At 39.7% G+C, this 22,385-nt stretch overlaps 1 protein-coding gene across 1 annotated transcript in view; it reads right to left on the reverse strand.

Annotated features, from left to right (window-relative positions):
• Positions 1–13,356: 13,356 nt before the first annotated feature.
• LOC118214877 (inhibitory synaptic factor 1-like) overlaps positions 13,357–22,385 on the reverse strand; it is a 36,064-nt gene continuing 27,035 nt past the window's right edge. The window contains exon 2 of the mRNA XM_035395153.1: positions 13,357–15,388. Coding sequence (XP_035251044.1) covers positions 14,597–15,388 — 792 coding nt within the window. The 3' untranslated portion in view covers positions 13,357–14,596. The remainder of the gene's footprint in view (positions 15,389–22,385) is intronic.

Here is a 22,385-nt window from a genome sequence, read left to right on the forward strand (position 1 = left end):
TTATGAATCCATAAATACATACAGAAAATATATAAAATGTGTGTGTGTGTGTGCGCGCGTGTGTGCGTGCGTGCGTGTGTTTGCCAGACAATCAGTGGGTGGGAAAGAATCTCATGTGAAAGTCAGAAAGTCTAAATTTAATTCTTGCCAACCAGCTGAAGTGCCAGCAGCAGCATTTCTCCTCCTGTCTATGATAGGTAGCCTCTCGTGGTGAGAGCTTGGATCTAGTGCTTTCAGTTCTCTCTGCTGTTATTGGAGCCGTGCCAGAAATAGACACATTGCTGGTAATTTCATTACAGCTTCACGGCATGTTTATTCATTTCATTTTATTTATTTCAATATTCATCACTTTTATTAATTAAATGTATGCGTTCGGTTTCGTTACAATATTATGCCTTTTCACTGTCTATGAGAACATATTGAATGAAAAAAATGCACTTCCAGATGTAGCGTGTGCTTTGCACTTGTTCTAATTAGCATCGTGCAGCAGGAGACTAATGCACGTTTGACTTGGCATTGCTTATATAATTTACTATCTCAGCTTTTAATAAAACCTACTTTTTCACACTTCATTTCCACAGAGTAAGAGATGTGCTCAACTGGCTACAGATCTGTGGCTGCAGGGTCAATTAACAATTTAAGGAATCAATTAAGCACCAGCTGTATCAGGGTCTCCATTGAAATGACACTGGAATTGAATGACACGAAATGAAAATGGATCCTACAGACATGCCGGGAATATAAGATGCAGTAAAGAAGAATGGAACAATGCCACAGCATATAAGTAAAAAATAATTACATTCTTTTAATCAAAATTTTTAATGCCTGTTCTTGTCCATTTATAGTTTTGTCTATTGCTTTATAAATGTATACCATATACACTCCAAATGGTTCATTGGACTGCACAGCCTTAAAACTGGACAGGGTATTAATAAGAGGGGTTCTTGGTAATATACACACCATAAAAAGTCCAATATATCATTATAGTGACTTTTGCATAGGAGATGGTTTTTCGTTATACTAGAATAATCAAAGTAAAACAAAAAGAAAAAAAATTGATGGACACAGAGAAAGTAAGAGAAATGCAATCTCTGACATTCATGTTTCAAAATGGGTAGAGAGCTATAATAAAACCACATGCAAGACTAAACCAAAATTGTTGAGTGTGCCAAAGTAGACCAACTTTTTTTTTTCCAAATCAAGTAGCTATATATAGATTGCTTATTTGTTTTAACCATTATGAGATACTTGCCCCCTTTGTATGGTTGAAGCAGGGTATCATCAGTTGCGCCAGAAGTCGGTACATTGATAGCCAAAATGTTTATGAACATTCAAACAGTCTGGGAACGGAGTGCAGAATCATCAACCATCTGCGCTTGAAATGCACTGCGAGGAAATACAAACACTGCTGCCCTCACTTTGAGATCTACCAGATGCTGAGTGTCCACACATGTAGACTGTACAGCAGCTATATTTACTGAGAAACAAACTATGGATTATTGCCATGGAAATATTCTGGATTCTGGGTTAGGAAGCTTGTGACTTGCTTGACATAGTCTTTTGCTCTTATTTATGGGCAGGGATATTCTGAGATGTGTAATTATTTCCACCACAAGTTACCCTTGAACAAGTGGGGAGTTTAATATTTACTAAGGAAATGGAGAGGGGGAGGGAGGGATAAGCAAAAGGACCCCACAAGTTTGTCAAAAACTGTTGATGCCTTTTATGCGTCCTGCTGGAAAGAATCCAGTGAATTAGCCACCCTGCCACCCCATTCTCATCAGTAATTGGTTTCTTTGTTTCAAGGACAGATTTAGCACCTTGTGACTCTATTGTGCGGCGCCTCCTTTGTAAATGAATTCTATTGGTACGCGCTAAAAGAAGAAAACAGCGAGGCAGCGTTTAATCAATTATGAATGCTCCGGTGCCTTTGCTTTAACGTCAGCCAAGGCTCCGAGCTGACTGTGTTTGGGAAAGCCTTGCACATGAGAAAACCAGATTTACTGCCCGGTACCCACTGTACAGGTGCTGAACACTGCATTACACATCAGAGGATCTGATGAATGGGTTCAGTTGGTAACTACAAAGGGATGCAGTGATGTGGTTCATGTGCACATGTGTATGTTTACACCAGTGCACGTGTAAATACATGTTTCACTTCCGCTGCTGCGTCAGGGCTTTACAACACAGAAGATGAAAAGTGTTGAAACTGACACAAACTGAGATAGATATAATAAATATGATATAAAAGCACTCTACAACTCTACTTTTGTACTGTCTCATTTTCAAATAAACAGAGATAATGATTCAATTGTATTATTTATCTTAATGAATATCCATAAAACAGCCAGTAAACAATAACATCCGCTCAACATTTTAAAACTGAAACAAGCCAAGACAGACAATATAAAAACAATATAAAAAACTAACTAAACACTGAACTATATGTACTGAGATTTTATCTCTTTTACTTTCAAATAAACAGAGAAATGAAAGGGAACAACATGCATGTGCACAATAAAGAAGTAGATAAGTAAGTAAGCATTTCTGTTTATCAGTAGATCAGTTATTCCACAGCAATGCATGCCTGCATTTACTGCATATTTTATTATGTCTTCTGAATGTATATGGGCAGTGCCAGTTTTTGTTAAGCATCCCAAAACTGTTGTTTCATACAAAAAATTTGATTTCAAAAATAATGTTTTAGACAACCATCTCTCTCTCTCTCTCTCTCACTCTTTCTCTCTCTCTCTCTCTCTCTCTCTCTCTCTCTCTCTCACTCTCTCTGTCTCTCTCTCTTATGATTGCTGCCAAGCTTGTCATTTTTAAGTGCAGAGCATTTTTCTGGAACATCAAATCACCTGCTGTTACAGTGTTTATAATGTTGTGTATGGTGGCGGCTTTCTGCAGACGGACCAAACAAACAGTGATAGTCTGAGCGCTGCTCGAGCATCTCCTCACCTCCCACTTCCGGCTAATGGGCATGTCCACCATCGTGCTTCTTCTTTCACAGCTTTCACAGTTTCTTGTTTCAATTACTTTCATTTGCATGTCATTCATTGGTTTCTGGCAGTCCTCCTCATTAACTAGAATTGTGAAACCCGACACAGATCCTACGTTTTGCCAAAGTTTTTTTTTTTTTTTCTTACCTCAAAGGGTTTTTCCACAGTAAATGTCTCAGCTTGTAAATATCTGCCACACTTTGACATCTAACATATTTTGGATTATTACAACTCAAAGACAGTAATATAGCTTTTTTTCAGGGCAAGCATGGAACTGCTCATCAATAAACCACCCTGTTTACAATTTTGTAAATATGAGTCAAAACATGCTGTATTCAAGCATAAAATTAACTTGATTTTGTTAAAATGTTAAGACATTGATTTTTCCGTTTGGTAATCTACAATACGCTCCTCATTTTTTTCTCCAACTTCTCATGCTGCAGGGACAGGATGTACTCTTTGGTCACACTGTATATTTATTTATTATCTTTGTTCTTATTTTCTTCCTGCAGAAAGTCGACAAATGTTTTTTTCAGTGTCTTTATTCAGTTATTTAGATATAGCTGGGGAAAACAAAACCAAAATGTCATTCAGAATACCAAACCAAAAAAAAAAAAAATGATACATGCTTCTCAACTGCTAAAGATATTTAGGACGTGATAACAAAGATAAGAGGGACCAATTAAGAAATTTTGTCACGTTAATTAAAGGCCAGAGGATTAACAACTGAAAAACTAGTAGCAATAAACAGTTCTCCCCACAGATAATGTCTCAAAGCCATTAATAACTATTCACATTGTTTGTGCTGCAATCTAACAGATCATCTGGGGACAAAAGATTTTTAATTAAAAAAAATAAAATAAATAAATAAATAAAAAAAACGCATAAACAAGTCAAAATTCCAGGCATGCGTGTGCACACTGTCATTTATATTTTTCTGGCACATTAAATGCTGATTCTTTTTATGCTTCCCAACCACAATTTCACTCTATACTGCTCTTTTAGAATGCAAGTTTATCATGAAATGGTATTATCTGATTGCATTATGCCGCATGTATGGCTATTGACCCAGAAGTGGGCTGTAAAAAAGCAAGCAGTGTTTGGCAGCAGCATAAAAGTGACTTAGCATTAGAGAATTGAGCAGAAGAGGAATGGCAATCACAGCGTTTATTGTTTTCTCCATGACTTTTAATCCCACATGTGTGGGGTTCTGAATACTTAAGCATCAAGCAGTAATGACTCCAAGTGAGGGTACATGCAGTGTGTTATATCCATGATGGAGCAAAGGCTATAAATACTGCCTGCAATTAACAATCATGCATTCTTCTAATCTCCAGAATCTGTGTGCACTGGTTGCCCTGTGCTGAGTGTCTCAGCTGTCTCTTATTATCAATTGAGTTTTTGATGCTCAGTATGTGCGAGCAGTGTATTACACCATTGTTTGACCGTGTTGAGATGGGGGAAGACATTATTTGGCTGGGAGAATGACCCTCATCTGAACAGGCTATTGTGTCCAAATGGCAATGAATAGTGGGAATTAAATGGTTCATATTCAGTCTTTTCTTAGGCTAGACTACCTTTTAGATTGGTTACCTAGGACATGTGAATCAGTTCACTGCTTGAGAAGAGGAAAAAAAGGGAATAGAAGAGGAAATCCCTGAAGCACCCACAGCTTCACACAATGACAGGACAGGACTGTGCCATGGTGTCGATATGAATTGTGTGACACAGTATAATACAATTTTTTTCCCCCTTCCTCTCTCTTTCTCTTTTGATTTATACTGAATCCCAGTGTTGCTTCTGCTTACTAGACTGAATCATTCCAGAAAGCAATCTATCTGTGCCACATGACTGCTCCTGTAGGTCAACATGTTTATGAGCTAAAGCTTTGTTTGTCCCTGACTGTTTGCAGAGATCATCATGGCTCTTGTACAGGAGGGCAGTGACATCCTGTAGGTGGGGGTGGGGGGTGAGATAGGATGATTCCAATGGCCCTGACTGACAAGAGCCCTCCTGAAGAAATTGTGCTATTATTGTGCAGGGATGGGGCGGCCCAATGTTAAATCTTATAGGCGGGTACGATGGCTTTGCTGTCAGGGTTACTCCTTCACAAATGGCAGAACGGGGTAGAACATTCATGGTGTGCCCTTATGAAAATATAATTTCCTGTGTTATATTGCAAACATTTCTGTATGGGTCTTTACCATTGATACATATGATCTTATCAAAAAGCATTATCCTCAAAATGGGACCCAGTTTTGCAGCCAAGGTGCAATTGTGAAATGCTAGCTCTAATTTACGATTGAGGCATCTGAAGACCTGTCCAGCTCAATTTTTCATCATTTCATGACTAGAGATGATGGAGCACCTGAGGCACAGTTTGGCTTAAGAAGAAAGTTAAAATGTTTCACAGAGCAAAGAGCAGTTTCACATATACCTACAGTTCCAAAAAAAAAAAAAGCCTTTATTTCTGACACGTTCACCGTTGCGTGCTGAATCATGCCGCTTGTCCTGCGCGGGGCTTGTTATATTCAGCGCCAGATTAAAGCCAACGGTCGCTGGAAGCCGAGCCGGAGAGCGCCTGAGACGCAAAGCTGCGCGGAGCAGACGGCTTAGCGCCCGCCGCGGCTCGTACGGCACTTAAATTAAACGACCCGCAGTCACAGCGGCCGGGAAGGCGCGGCGCGGAGCAACACGGAGCGGGATAATGCAGCGTAATCCACGCAAGGGTGACCCCGTCGTTCCGGGGGTTATCAGCGACCGGCACAGCCAGGACTGACAAAGAGCTTTCGCCCGTGATTGATACACTGTAAATTGATTCTGCCTTGATTAGCATAATGAGCTGGGGCAGATAAGATGATCCCAGGCAGTTTGGTTATTGATGGGGCATGGCTTGCATGACATTATGGATAAAAGTCTCTGCTGACCCTGGAGATGGAAAAAAAAAAGAATCCTGATTCTGACTGTAAATATTGGTGTGTGTGTGTGCGTGCGTGCGTGTACGTGTCTGTGTGTGTACGTGTATGCGCATATGCGTGTGTGTGTGTGTGTGCATGTGTGCGTGTGTGTGTGTGTCTGGGGGGGGGGAGGTGCATTGGGGGCAGTGCTGATGAAATAGGATGCAAGATATTCAAGCCAGATGAAAATGAGGGGAACAACAATTTGGTCAACTTCATCTGTAGCATCAATGCAAAAAAATTTTTAATGAGCGGTTGAAATTATTGTCAGATGAGTCAGACAAACCTCTCCAAAGCAATTAAAACTTTAAAAAAGACAAAACTAATGTAGAAAACAATAAAACATTAACAATAAGAAAGGAAATAAAAATATCATACGGCACATATTATAATATTGTTATTAATGTTGTTTTGAGCCATAGCTCAGTATACAGGATGCTTAATAGGTTTTAATTTCACAGATGGATTTTTGAATTGGCAACACAGAAGTGTGATATGGCTTTTATTAATAGCCTCCATTCTGTTGGTCTAAAACAAGGCTTCCATTATAGACATGGAGAAATCCGTTTTTATTTTCTCTGCGTGATTTCAGTTCTTGTGTCTATTAAAAACCGAGACCACCTGCTTGGCTCTGGCATTTTGGCACTCTGGAGTGGTGTTGATAAACCACCAATGGCTGTTTACCGCTCTGTGAGGGTTATTGAAATCCTATTTACACCTGGATAGTGGGTGGCCTTTTCTATTCAAATGGTGTTAATTTTCCAACAATTTGAAAATACAGCAGGGGAAATGAAAATCCCATCCCTGTTAATTAAGGGCTGGCACCGACATATGATCTAAATTGCGATGTTTCCATTAGCGGCACTGAGGTAGGCTCTTGGGAGACAGTCTGCAACAGTCTTTGGGCTTTGATCACTAAAAGAACTCATGGAGAAAAATGTCTTAAAATGTGGGCAAATCAGTGCGTGGCTCGTGTTTATTGTTTCATTGTTAAGACGTTAAGTTAAAAGCAGGCCAATGGTGTCTGGAAAACCAACCTTAAAAAATATTGGTGGATTTTCTCCTGATTTGTCCTTTTGTGTGGTGACAGAGTGGCTGGTCAAAAGGAAAAGTGGTCACCCTTTGTGTTGGAGCCTTATGTCATAGGCAGTAATGCATCTAAGGAGGCATAGCAGGGAAAGCCTTCCTGAGCATTAGCAGGTCCTGGTGGTGCTCAGGAAGTGGAGTATGTATGCATGTATGTGTGTGCAAGCATGGATGGGGGTGGGGGGGGGGGGGTGCTTTTCTTTTTTCCCCGACACAAATAAATAACAGATCCATCCCTGCGTGAGGGACCCATCATCAAGTACTCTTAGTGCCATACTGACAGACTATAACTTTTGCTGCCAAGGGCTTATCGTGATATTTAAAAATGTCTCATATTTTGCATATTAGTCTGGAAGCTCAGATTCTTTCTGAATTTTGATTCTAGGTTGTTCAATTAAGGCTCTATATTGTCCAGTAATTTATGAGTGAACATTAAGCTAAGTGTATAGCCATTTTAAGGGTAGCCTTATTCATTCCTGTGTTTTCTGAAGACAAAGGTTGTTTATAGGCATAATATGGATCAGGACAAACTCATTTTAAAGGTATTCCAATGTGCTTGGGAAGTTTATGTCACAGTAAGAAGGTTGGACTGTGAACCATCCCAATGTTAAGGAGGGAACAAGGAGGCCATTTTAAATTGAATTAACGCTGAACCCTCATGATCGAGGAACAGAGCTAGTTGAGTAGTGAAGTCTCATTCTCAAGTACTCACATCACTGGACACATCCATAAAATTTATGAAAAATGGTTAGGCTGTGACTAATTGCCCGTTTAGTGTCTCAGAAGGTTGTTAAACAGACCATTACCTTTTAACACCTAAAGTAAGAAATGGGATTAATTAAGCAGAAATGTATTCCTCAATGCTGCCAAGATATTTTTTCCTACTCTCTAAAAACAGTGTCTGATGGTGTCTTGGACTCAAGGGGAATCACTGGTAATTATGTGAGAATAGATTCCAGTCTGTATTCACCAGTCACAAGAAGACTGAACAAAGGACCAAATTAATGAATAGATTCGGATGTCTAAGGCTGAGGCTTTGAAATGTGGTATTTGCTGAATAATGCATTCAGTTTCAGTCACAGCCAGGTAACGGTGTGTGAATATCGGAGGAGGCGGGTTCACTTGTTTTATCATGTAAAACAGCAGCAGCTGTGATACAGTTTTCAGAATTACAGCTGTGCATGCTCCATCGCTCTCTCACATTCTTCATAGTGCACTGTTCCCATTGGCCAAAAAGCAGGGAGTCTTCTGGATGTAATGATCAATGGATTTCTCTGTATTTATTGCTTGCCCTGTGACATGGTTGTGCATCTCGATTAAGAAGTTTTCAGCGTTATTACTAATACTGTGAAGGATGCTGGCTATTTCTCATTTCAGGTAGTGCTATTTTGCTGCCCATTGCTGTCATTGGCTTTGCTGTCTATAATGTCCATATTATTTATGCACAAAAATAATAACCATCTGTGTAGTGCCAAACATGAGAAAATCTATGCTATTGGTTTCTCTGAGATCCCATTTTTTAATGTGATAAAACACCAAGCCACACCATCGATTTGAATTTAATCATTTAGTAGATGCTTATAGCCAGAGTGCCTAATAAAAGTACAGCTAAATCATTTTCACTGATCTGGTCCACTGAATTATTTTGCTGATCAACTGCAGACAATATACTAAAACAACATTCAATACAATACATTTGTCCTTGGGACAGTTTTCAATTGAAAATAATATTGGAGATATTAGAGAAACGGCTTCTTTTGTTGATGCAGATTAAATATTTCATTCACAAGATGCATGGTGCTGTACAAACTGGAGTAAAGTAAAATGTAAAGATAGTCATAATATGCAATGTTTCACTTGTGTACATTTACCCTATGTTTGTCTTTGTTTCATAACCTTGGCAGTGAGACACTGTAGCTTGCTTCAGCAGGAGTTAAATCTGCACTGGTAACATCTGACATCATTCAGATAGCTGTGCGATTTACGACGACACACTTTTAACCTTATGGCACAGTGCATGTTAGGGGGTTGCATGAATAAACAAACCCACATAAGACCATGGATGCATATAACAGATGTACTGTAGGAAATATAGACCCATAAACACTGTTTTATAGGGCATTATGTTCAGTATTGTAGCAAGGGAGAATGTTGATTGACAGCACATCTGAAGCTTACATTTTGGCCAACATACTCCACATATGTTTACATCCAGGCAGGTTTCACCAGGCAGCATTTATTTATTTATTTATTTATTTATTTTGCCTGTTTAACTGTTGGCAGTAGAACCAGCTCTCCAGTTATTTATTTATTTTTAATTGGACAGATTATTACAAGTACTGTAATATGCATTTGGTAAAATAGAATCTTTTCAAAGCCCTTTCACTTCATTTTGAATTTTTATTAGGATGAATCAAATTACTTACCATTTTGTAAGTGTGTGTAGATATGTTTAAGTTTCCACACTGATTTAGCTATGCTTCACACTGTGATGTGAAAATGGAGTAATTTATTCTATGTCTATAAATTAACATTCTATGTTAATTTATTCTATGTAGGTTCATATTTTGTCCCCAATTACCTCTTTATAAGCAGCATGAATAAATGTGGATATTCAGTGCCTAATTATGAAGTTCTTCCTGAGAGAGAGGGAGAGCCTGACACGACATTTTACTAATTGTACATATTTGAGAACGGTCATCACTCTGCCGGATTTCAAGGTGTGCTGTAGCGCACCGGAACACAAGGCAGCCCTGTAAACCTGGGGACCTGCTATGCAGTGAAGGTTTCATAAACATGCCATATGTTGCACAAATAATGAGACACATTAAAGACCGGAGGTGCTAAAGTGAAAATCATTACATCAGATCCTTTGGCGTTTTAAATTTAACAACCGACAGTTGGCATTAATTGTTGAAATAATGCCCCCCCACCTCCCACACGCACATATTTATAATTTGTCCTGGCATTTTATGATCCTATTAAGCACTCAGTGATGCCTTTGTATCCTGAACTGTAACTGTATGTGTCAGAATATTCTATAGGCTAAAAACCCCCTCAGCTGGTGGTGGATGAGCTCTTCACTCTCCTAACTGCTAACACTGTGCCAGAACTAAATGTGCACTTGCACTGGCATCATTTCCTTACATCCTTGCTAATTATTAGCATTTCTCATGCAGCTTAATATTCAGTAACCACTATATTCTTGCATTACCATAGCAAGAAAGTATTTTAAATGGAAAGGAGATTTCGTTGGGTCAGTGTAATTACAAATGAGTAATAATTCTATTAGAATATTTTGAATTTGAGGAGAGTAGGTTTGGCATGTTTGTCTTTGATTGTCTAACCCCCAAGCCCCCGTAAATCCAGTCTAATGGATCTTAAGATTGAAGTAATAGAGTAGCTGGGATTGGGTAGCTATTTGACTGGGTGGGAATGAAGATTTGAGAACACACTCTGTCAATAGCCAAATTGCTTCCTCCCAGTCTTAACAGCCTGACTGCAGTTTGCCATTTAATTTTTTTTCTGCACATAATCATCAATGATTCGACATGATATTGGTAGCTGGCTGTCTTCGTTAACGAGTTTATTGCATGAATTCATTTGAGAGGAGGTTCCCAGATATGCCGATAGCATATGCCATTCCCCATAGGCTGTGTCCTTCATTCTCTGTGAACGTTTCATCTAATCTGTAGCCGTTTCATACGCGCTCATTAATCACCTCTGAAAACCTAATCAGGGTCTGAGTAATGCCGGGCATGGCCTTGTCCGGTGATCCCCACAACGGCACTCAGCCGTCCGTTTCATCCCACACGCGTCACGGGAACTCTCTGTGGATCAGTGACTCATGTCATCTTCACCACTTAATCACACTGGGGGAATACGTGCAATGATATGGGGCGCAGAGTTCTATACTTAGGTGCACCGGTTGCTTGTGAAATTTTAATTGCAGTGAATGCAATTTTTTTTTAACCCATTGGTTTTTGTTTTTCTCTCTAACTTGGAAATGGAAATTGTAGCTCCCGAGTCAGCTCTGCACCACTCACATTCGCAGAGCGCAGCAGCTCTTAAGCTCATATGTGAGGCATTAACTATTTTACACCCTACAGGTCAAAGACTGCTACAGCATAGTGCTGCCACTGACCAGAGGAAAGACCTGTCAATGACATCAACCGGAAGCTTCCGGATGCCTGAAGTCAGAGTTGGATACAGTGGTAACCAAATAGTGCCAATTCAGGGAACCCTAGCAAATTTAATTCCACTCTATGTACGTATAGTATTAATGACACATCCAAGCCTTGAATCTGTAGCTATAGGGCCCAGCCTGCACTCATGGTGATAGCCTCATAAGCACTAATTATGTACAGTGCATAGTTTAACATTGCATGTATTCGCTGTCGGTTGATCCATCTTTAGCCCTTCCCCCTTACTTCATCCACAAGCATCCAATGGATCCAATTACTGAATCCATACAGATGTATGTTTGCTCTGTACATGGGCTGTGAATGCATATGCCATTTACACAGGTCATGAATGGACACGGTTGCAAAAGAAATCCAGGCCGCAAGGAGAAATAAATACAGTTTTTTTTTTTCTTTCAGGTCACAGCAGGAGATAAATGGCACAGAGACAAAACAAATCAACATTCAGTGGCCTGGTCTGTTAGCAGATCCATTCCAATCAGCATGACCACATTGAGCTCTCTGCTTCATGGACCCTTTCCAATCTGCAAAGGAAACACCTCGACCCACCTCTCGCCAAGCTTTTCATCCTTTTTCTTCAGTTCAGGGAATGAATCAAGACACTTCTACTCTGTGTGACAAAGGATTTTTTTTTTTTTTTGGAGAGGAAACTCCATTGAGTTATTGCAGGGGTTTTTTTTTGTCCACAGGGTATTTTCACACTATAGATTGGTGCCTAAACATAGAGATGGGTAGAAAGAGTCAGAGGTAGAAGTGACCAGCTCATAAAACTGCACCTCCCAAAAAAAACCTCTGCTTATCCTAGAAGCAATTTGGTTGAAAGGGTAAAATAAATAAAACATTATAAATAAATAAAATAAAATAATAACAGAAATCTATGTACCTTTCCATTTGCATGGCACTAAGGAGTGTGCATATATTTTGTGTTTTGCCTCTGAAAATACAGTTGGGTTTTTGTATCATAGTTTTTCACAAAAACAGCACCTCTGAATTTGTAGGAACACTTAGGTGCAATAAGTGTTTATTTCATTCACAGATTACACCTGGATTGTGTCTTAACAAAAAAAAACAATGAATGCTAATTCTGTTGTTATTCTATAGGAACACTGGGCCATTAGTCTACAAGGGCCTCTACACCATTAGAGAAGATGAGCCTAAAATATGAAATGGTTGTGGCATATTGGCTCAGACCCTCCATTTCTTGGTGAAATATTAAGAAATACTCAACTCATGGAAAGTTATGGATAGTCATGGATAAATAATATGCATTTTAACGAGAAATGGATTGCGCTCTTATTTTAGCCCTTTGGTATAAAACAGAGATGCTTTGAACAAAGAAATACAATCGTTGGCATCAGATTGGCAGTTCCTCTCTACTGAGCTTTTCACCTGTGGAGTTCACTAAAGGAAGACGACATGCTGAAACATTTGCATCTTTTTGCCTCGTCTAAAAAAATAAATAAATAAATAAAGAAACATTTTGAAGATCTTTCATGAGTTTGTTTCATGAATTCTATCATTTATCAATCTCTGTTTTTAACCCAAACGACTGAAATGGGAGTACTAAACATTTCCATTTTCATTTCTATGTTGCCTTGTTCTACATAATTGAAATGAAGACAAGCCATCGTCACATTTGGTGCGGAGAAAACGTCAGGAAGCTTCAGATGTTGGCTGCAGAATTAAAGTGGCTACCGACGCCTCTCACGTTGCGACGGCATGGGGCGCCGGGCTGGAGCACTGGAAACTGAGAGACTGAAATGGGGAACGCTGAGGCAGATGAAGGGAGTGTGTGATATTGGAATGCTAGAGGCTGTTTAACACGAGATGCAGAGGAGGGCTGTTGATATGTGGAAAAAACCCAGAGGGTGTTGAACATAGGATTATGAAAAGGTGATGAATACAGGGAGCTGGGGTGGGGGGCTAGGGTGTGCATAATTTGACACGGAAGGGTGATGAATTCATGATCCAGGGAGGGTGGGTGGAGGGGGGGTGGCGTAATATTAAGTCAGAGGGCGTTGCATAGAAGAAGCAGGAATGAATTGTACATGCTGCATTCACCACCACTCCCGCGCTCCCCCCCCCCCCCCCCCCACTGTGGTGTAGGTATCAGGGGGATGAGTCAGCCATGAGGGCTGGGAGCAGTTCTGTGGAAAATCAGCATGGATGGAGGATTAATTAAGAACAATCTGTCTGGAGATGGCAATTCTGCATCCATTAATGTTTTGTCTCCTTCCATCTTTTGTTTCCTTCCATCTCCCTCTGTCTCACTCCCGCATGACCTTTCTCACATTTTCACTCTCTGTCTTTTCATCCCTCTATCACAGGTATGATGGAGACTGGGTGTTCCCTGTAATGTATATATTGATCAACTGGCAACTTCTGCCAGGAAAATACAACTCTAAGGAGTCAAACCCCAGACTTAGAAAGAGGAGACAGGCAACTTTTTGTTGTGTACAGTGCAGGTTAAAATATTTCATCCAATGACCTTGTCCCCTCAAAGAATGGAAAGAGTAAAAATGGTACAGGACAACAAAAAACATGTTCCATCAAATTGAAATTATTTAACAATTATGAGGAACTCCGAAACACATTAATAAACTCTTCATATGAATGTGTGCAGGATTTAGGTCATATGACATCATGTGTTCTGAGAATGAGGCCAACAATATAGCATGTGCTATATCATCCTTGCTAAATAATCTAATTTATTTAGGAATGATCTATAATGATATCACAACATCTTAATGAAAGGGATAGACATGCTTGATAGAAGATTTTGCACAGTACTCTTTGTGTAAAGTGTGATCTCTCTTGGAGCGAAAATGAACCCAACCTTTTATGTTTACTGCAAGGCATCACTGTGATATTTTAAGAAACTGGCTATGATGTATGCATGATTTTGTAAAGAAAATGCTATGCAATCACATACTCAAAATATATACTTACAGCATATATGTTTGCACATGGAAAAAATTCTCACATTTCTATGCTAATATTTTGTGAATAGTGAACAGTGTGAGGGACAGTGCTTTAGTGAATGCTGGACGCTTCAGGTAGGAGCCTCTTGTTATATGTAGAAATGTGCTACGTTGTTACACTCCACCCATGGTTTAAATCCTGTTATTGGGAGCAAATAGTGTTCTACTACAGAAAATAATTTCGTTGTCTTTGTTTCCCTGAGGCTCAGAATGACGTTATGAAGGCAAACAATTTCCCATATATCATTTATTTATTTAGTAAGTAACGTATTTCTTTGTATTAATCTATTATCTATGTATTTAATATTAAATAGTACAGAGTTTGTTTTCTCTATTTGTTTTGTTAAAGTTTTTGTTTTTGTTGATTCTCAGTGCTGGTCCTTAGTTTTCTGTTTCACAGGGATGTAGGGCAGTACAGTTTGGGTGCTTTTGTCTGAGACAGTCTGTGTGCTGCTGTTCCGCAACAGTTTTTTCCGGCAGCCAGGGTTAAGGAGGCTTTTCCTGGGGGGTGCGGGGGTCCCTGTGGCCCCCTGACCTCTCCCAGCCCTTACGGGAGTTGGGAGCGAAGAGGAGTCCAAACAGTTGTGGAGAACATGTTCAGGGGGCGAGGGCGTGGGCGTGGGTGAGGTGATGGGGGGGCTGAGCTCGCTGTCGGGCGTGGCTTGGCCGCCGTCCTCTTCCCCCTCATCCTCATCATCGTCGCAGCACAGCGCGTGGTACAGGATCTTGTCGCTGAATCGAACTCGCTCCCTGGTTCCGGAGGTCCGAGAGGTCTTGTGGCTGTAGGTGGAGCTTGTGGCCTCTTCGCTGGATGAGTCTGGTGTTACAATCAGGGGGCCATTGGGGATGGGGAGGCCCCCGTTCATCTGAGAGTAAGGTGTTGCAGCCGTTGCATTGGTCGCGGGCTCCACCCCTGGCTCGGTTTCCCCTGGCCGCGATGCTGGCTTTGGCGTTGGGGTGGAACTCAAAGATGGGGTCTCCAGGAAACTGGAGAAGTCCCAGCTGTCGGAGAGCACATCTGGGTTGAAGAGGTCGAGCCTGAAGGTGTCGCTGAGCCCCCGTTCACTGCTGGACGTGCTGCTCACTGTGGCCACTGTCCAGTCATCCGGCTCAAGGTCAAAGTCAAAGTCTGCCGTCAACTTATCGATCTGACCCACAACCTGAACAAGCAGGAGAGGGAAACAGGAGGACAGGAAGAGGAAAAAGAAAAAAATTAATGCACTGGAATCCACATTATATCCAGAGTAAACAATAATCAACTTGTAAAACTGCAAGTATGTGAGTTTGTGGAAGTATATGTGCACACACAGCATACATTGTATACACACACTAGGTGTTTGCAGAGGTGCGACTATTTGTATCAGTATCTGTATTATTTGTTCAACTGATAAAAGTCTTTGTATTTGTAACTTGATATAAACTGGAAGTGGGCTTGGTTCAAACAGGAAACAGGGAAAGTGTTGCTTGTCTGCTAATGAGGAGTGTCTATAGCAATTATGCTCCAAGTATTACTACTTACTTATGTCACAATCAAATACTTTCTCACAATTCAAACATAGATTACATATCGTGTTTGCATCTTCATGCTATTCTTAGCAGGTTAATTTAGTAACAATGTATGTGAATGCTGCAGCCGCTAGCCCACGCTGTCTCCAAGACACCTACAGGCGATTTAGGCGAGGGGAGGGGCTGCTTGAAGCTTTGATACTGTCTTGCTAACTTCACTATCAATAAAGAAACACATGCCATTGGTTTATGGAAAAATGTATGAATCACAATGTTTTACTTGGTCTTGATAATTAGGCTAAAAAGAAAAAGAAGAAAGATGGGAAAAAAAGAGAAAGAGGAAACTAGCTGACAATAAACGCTATATAACAATAAATGCTTGAGCCAGACCAGACATGGATAGTCCACACAGACATTATTATTATTGTTGTTGTTGTTGTTAGTGTTAATTAATTCATTCATTCATTCATTTTATTTTTTGCAAAGGAAACAAGCAGAATAAATAACCCACAACAGAGCTGCAACATAGCTGTAACCGCCCTGAAGCTCCTAGGAATGTATTTCTTGCCAGGACGTATAAACAGACAGAAGGACCATCTCAACAGACGTCACAATGCCATAGAAACTCAGCCAGAATGGCCTTGAATATGGAAGCCTGTACACAAGAATGTGGGCTGGACAAAGCTGCTGCTGAAGGAAACCATTCCAAAATGGGCTTATTCATAATCCCCCATATGGTATAATGTCTGTGGGCCTGACTCTGAGCACTTGAGCATCTGATTGAACACATCTCACCACTCACTCATCTACAGTTTCATCTTGATTGCTTGTGTGTGTTTGTGTGAGTGTGTGTGTGTGTGTATGCATGGGTGTGCATGCGTGTGGGTGTGTGATTGCAACAAATTACTTAGTGACCAAGTGACCAATACTTTGCATTTTGTGTGATCAAAAGGTGCAAAATTGTGACCTGTATCAAAATGTGCAAAATAAGGACAACCATAAAGAGACTGGTTGACCAAAAAACAAAAAACAAAAAAAAACAACAACACTGACTTTGTTAACACATGGCATGTCTTTGTGCACTGGACATATTTTAAGAACCCCTGACATAGAGAATAAATAGTATACGTGCATGTTTTTTGAGCACTGTTGATTTAGCTCACTAAGTAATGTAATTCCATAACAGTCTCGGCAAGTAAGATTTTGAAATTCTTTGCAGGTCAGAAGGGGACTATAATATAAAATAATGAGTAGCAATATGTGTGCCTTTGGAAAGTTATCAAGTTAATAATTTACAAAACAACTACTAAAATGGTAGGTGAAGAGCAGTGGAAGACATAAATAAACACACTGGGAACAGGCCATTATAGAAGGGCAGAAGGCACAGTGGAGACAGGCCCATTACACTGTTATTACAGGCTACAAACTCTGATTTAACTCCACAAAATTTCATGAGGAGATTTCAGCTGGACCCTTATACCTACTAGAAGAACTGAAGTAAGGTCCAGGCTGTAAACTGCTTTGGCAGTATTAGGCAAAAACACAATTTTTCACATTAAACCTGGTAGGGCATAACCTTGACAATAGGTTACTAGCATTTAAATGCTTAGGATGTGGGACACAGTTGAGGCTTCTTGGTCAGGTGACATTGGGTCATAGTGGTGCAAGCAGCATTTTGTTTTATCTATGTACCATAGACCACATTTCAAGAGGTGTCTAACACACTCAATCTTGCACGAATGCAGTTTGTCTATTTGGAAGGAGTAATAAATTAAAGCAAGACTAATTTTACTAAGATTTCCCCCCAACACATTCATAACTGCACAAAAGGCTCAAAATGTTTGCTAAAATTTACCACTCAAACACAGGAGTAGAGGTTAAACCAAATAAGGTCCCCTGTCTGGCAATTGTCCCACTATTACATGACCCTTTTGGCTGCGCAGTTCCCTTTTCTCATTGTGGTGATCCACGGCCCACCATAGTAGGGGTGGGCAGAGATGTACCTGTATCTCAAAAATTATTTTCTGAAGTAACATGAGATTTTCACAATTTACCAATCAATGATAGAAGGTTAAATCTCATTGGTCAACATTACAGAAAGCACATCATTTTATAAATTTCCAAATAAAACTTTCACATTAAGTCACACCCCCTACACCCTAATCAGCATCGCAACAGTAATCTGTGAAGCACAGTCCATATTTATGTAAAAGAGCATACCAACCAGCTGAACATTACTCTCAAAGTGTTTACTATATGATACTCTAACTTTCTGTTTTATCTTCTTGATTAGATCAACCAATCACAAAGAGAAGAAAATATACTTATCCAGTAACATCAACTCGTTTATAATTAAAAGATTTTGTGATTGTATGCTTTTGTTATTTCATAGCATAAGTGCTGTTTTCAGGTATAGTCTCAACATTTGCTGTAAGGTGAAATACTTTTTGGGGTATCAAAGTAAAATGGGGGAGGAATAAGGAAAGAAGAAGAAGAAGAATACTACAGTCAACCCAGCCTTTGGTGATTTTGTGCAGTCGTATCAGTGATGTAATCACACATCAATGGTAAAATGGTACTCTACTGTTAGGCAGCATATTTGGTCATTTTTGTCAGTGTTTTGTTGAGTCATTGAAGTGTACTTGTGGAACTCCATCTGGAATGATTGGACGGGGTAATTGCAGGTCAGGATGGAAAATGTTTTGGTGTACAATTTGTGAGCATACTATTAAAGCAACTGAAAAAAAGAAATGGTTGTGAGCACAGTCCGGGTATTCAATACTCTATCCACCATATTTTCTTGTGTGTTACTGTAGACCTTCAATTAGTGGATGTAGCATCTAGAAAATAATAGAGCATTCTGCCTAACATTTCAATGGACAATAGTCTATATGACTCATCTATCCCATTGAAGATTTCCCTAAGAAATGCAGGAACAACCTATGTTGTTTGTGCTTGTAGCTACAACCCATAAAATATAAATCTATATCTTAAACCACAGACTAAGGCAATTTGTTGTCATCAGCAATGGTATAATTACCATTGTTTGCCAGGTGAGGAAATGAAAAACATAATGGGGTGTTGAAACAGTGATAGCTAAGCAGTAATTAAAATCTTACAATAGGCCTGCACTACACATAATCCACAATATGCATACTATACGCTATACATAATACGTAATATATGCCCAACTACGCTGATCTTCCATAATAGGCAGAGTAGGCTGTGTGGCTAGAAGAGCAGTCTTGTCCAGGGATTCAAGAGCACCCTGCTCCCTGTACCTCTGTCTGACATTCGTACTAAAACATAGGATTGATGATGGGGGGCCTTTAGGCACTTTAGACTTGGCTCAATTTAGGCTTTTAGAAAGACAAGACCATGACCTACATCATTGATCAGTACATGCCCGACTTTGTTGCTATGAGGATAGTGAACTTTTCAGGTTGTTCATAGCCTCTACATCACTAGCAACAGAATCCATAAAGTAGATAAAAAAAATTTCACATTGCCCTCCCATCCATCAATGAAAAATGGGAGAGGTATGGCCACATCACCCTGCTTAAAGCAAGTTAAATTGTACTCCTACATCCTTAAAAGCGCAGCCCAGGCAACTAGGAGTCAGTAATGTTTGCTAGCTCGCGTTTTGGGTTATAGTTTACAAATACAAAAATGGAAGCCAGTCCCATAATTCATTAAATGCATCATTGGGGCATAGGTATCAAATGGATTAAAGCCATTTGAGTAATGGCATTTCTGATGGCACATTTATAGCAGTTAGCTCTCTATGTAGCCCACATGAACATTATGTACTGTGCATGCTGCATGTTGTTATTGTTGGTTGCTTTGCAGATGCCCTTTCCCATGGCAATATAAACACAACACCTTTTTTTTTTTTACATATCAGCTGTTTATACAGCTGAATACTCATGAGGGCATCTCGGCTATCTGGCTCAAGGGCACCATGGGGGTGCCGGATGCTAGCAAAAGAAAATTGTCAGCTGAGCTTCCACCAATTTCGAGCATTTAAGTGAAAAGTGTTTAGAAAACTTTTTTTTTTTTTTTCCAATTTATTGAAGAATCTGACTTGGGTTATGAAGCGTGAAGGACTTTTTTTGCCCTGTCAGTGTAGGATGCGCAGTAAAAAAAAATATTGTGATCTGCATATTCATGAGTGATGAATATCCTTTTAAGAGCTTCACTGGGCACCTTGAAATGGGCATATTACCTTAAGTGCAGTTTTAATGAAGACAAGAATTTGCCAGAGATTTTGTCTGTACTCCCAGGGGTATTATCCAAATGCTGTTTTAACATTTTGGAATGCAATATCTCTTATGTATGGCACCAATGGTCCCCCACAAAAACATTTAAAGGTCTCTGTGCCAGAATAAGATAAGAGGAGGTTGATTTACTGATATTATGTAAAAAAAAAAAAAAAAAAGAATTTAGAGTAGATTTAGTTGTATGAAAACCATTAAAAGTTCAATGAAATTGAACACTCGCATTCGCATTACATTTATAATAAAGCATAATGAACAAGCAGAAATCAATCTTCATTAGTATATTTTGTATGGCATGCCAGACAACACACCCAACTGTATGGGTGAATGATGAAAATGAAAGTTGTATGAAAAACATTGAAAGTCATATATAAATAATGATTCTCATTTCATTTATAATAAAGCTTAATGAACAAGCAAAAATCAATCTTCATTAGTATATTTCATATGACATGCCAGACAACACACCAAACTGTATGGGTGAATGATAAAAGAAACAATATAATCAATCAAGCTCAGGGGTGCAAAAGAAAAGTGATTAGGCTTACTCAAAGATGCTAAATCCTCAGTGCAAATGCAACAGAGCTTATAGGAGTCACATGAACTATATACGAGTACTCAGTTTACACTGAGCATTTTATTGTGTAATGCTAGTAACATGCTTTTGTTTTCAACTCAAAAGGTTTGTCCCAGTAGCCTTTTTGCATAACCTTCATTCTGTGTGTATTATTAAAACTTTTTAAATGTCCTTTTAAAAAACTAAGACCATCACAAGTAATGAACCCCCCCCCCCACTCTGGTGCGTTCCTTGCCTTATGCAATTCTGTTTTACTTTGTGTTACTTATTAAAGCTTGCCAGCAGTGGAAGCAACAATGTTTTGTGTTTGCTTGCGAATGAATGAATAAAATAATGACACCGAGCTTGCATGCTCACAAATAATGAATGAGATTAATAATGAATGTGTTATAAATGGGGACCGTGGCATAGGTTATCTATGACCGTGTAATGGGTGAGAAGCATAATCGGGGAGCTGGATCTCTGAACGTCGGGCTTAGACGTCTGAACCGCTACATGCGAGGATTTACTGTAATTACCCTCTCGTAAATGGGTACGAAAAGCGGAGTGCTCCGTGGGCGGCGGTGCATACCCTTTCGTCTCCAAAATGGGTTCAACCTCATTGAAACCCTGTCCGTTCCTCCCCCGAGGCACGCTCGCAAACAATGCCATAATGAGTGCGATTCTGTAGGAATTATTGACAGCCGTGTCATCATAGGCAGCATCTAAAGGTTATGGTCAAAGGGACGTATTGATCCGGGTATTAGCGAGCCCCCTTGCTGAACCGAACCAAGTGCCCATAACATTAATACGAGATATTCCAATATCCCCAGAGGCATAAATATGTTGTGGTGTGACATGCATAACTATGATATACCTCAGCATAACTAATAATGGTAATAACCAAATGGTATACAAACATATATATCTGTCGACAGACTGTCTCAAGGAAACACAAACATTTGGCCACCACTAGAGTTCTAGACATATTTTGAGCAATAGCCAAATGAACATAATTATAAATGAGCAATATTCTGACACCGACTCATGTCTGACACTGATTATGTTGTCATACTATGCTAAGACTGTGACTCAGGATTTGTCATGACAACACATCATAGTGTGCATAATATTCTTTGCGACACATTAATTCAGGTCCACGCAATTTCCACATCATAGATTTAAGCTTCCTTCTGCAATAATGATTCAATTGCACATTTTTATTTACATGTAATTTTGCCCTATATATTGTCAGAGTTGTTGTGTGGTAGGACCCAAGCGCAGAGTAAAAAAACAGGAGGCCCAAAAGGTAATATTCAAACAAAGACTTTACTTACAAGTAACAAACAGAACCAAAATAAGGCCATGACGGGAAAATCCAAAAAAACTTTTAAAATACTTGTAACCGATAAACACACAGAGGAACTCAAAACGCTCAAAAGACTCAGAACAAGATAGCACGCAGAGGAACTTGAAATACTCGAAACACAGGCATCAACCAATGAGGGAACGCAACAGTAGGATCCAGCCGAGAGTGACTGGGAAGCAGAGCTTAAATACAAAGAGGGCTAACAAGACACAGGTGAGCAAAATGACTGATTAACACAGGTGGAGGCAATGCAGGAGATGACAGTCACAGGGCAGGACAAGGCGACATCTACAGGTGCAAGGGAGAAGAACACGGAGAGATAGAAACCAGAGAGAGGGAGAACACAGAGACATGGAAAGAAAGGGAGAAGACACGGAGAACACAGAGACAGAACGAGAGGGACAGAGGCACAACCGTGCTATATACTGTATATAAAATATGTAATGAAT

This window comes from Anguilla anguilla, chromosome 16, assembly GCF_013347855.1.
Source record: "Anguilla anguilla isolate fAngAng1 chromosome 16, fAngAng1.pri, whole genome shotgun sequence".
NCBI lineage: Eukaryota > Metazoa > Chordata > Actinopteri > Anguilliformes > Anguillidae > Anguilla > Anguilla anguilla.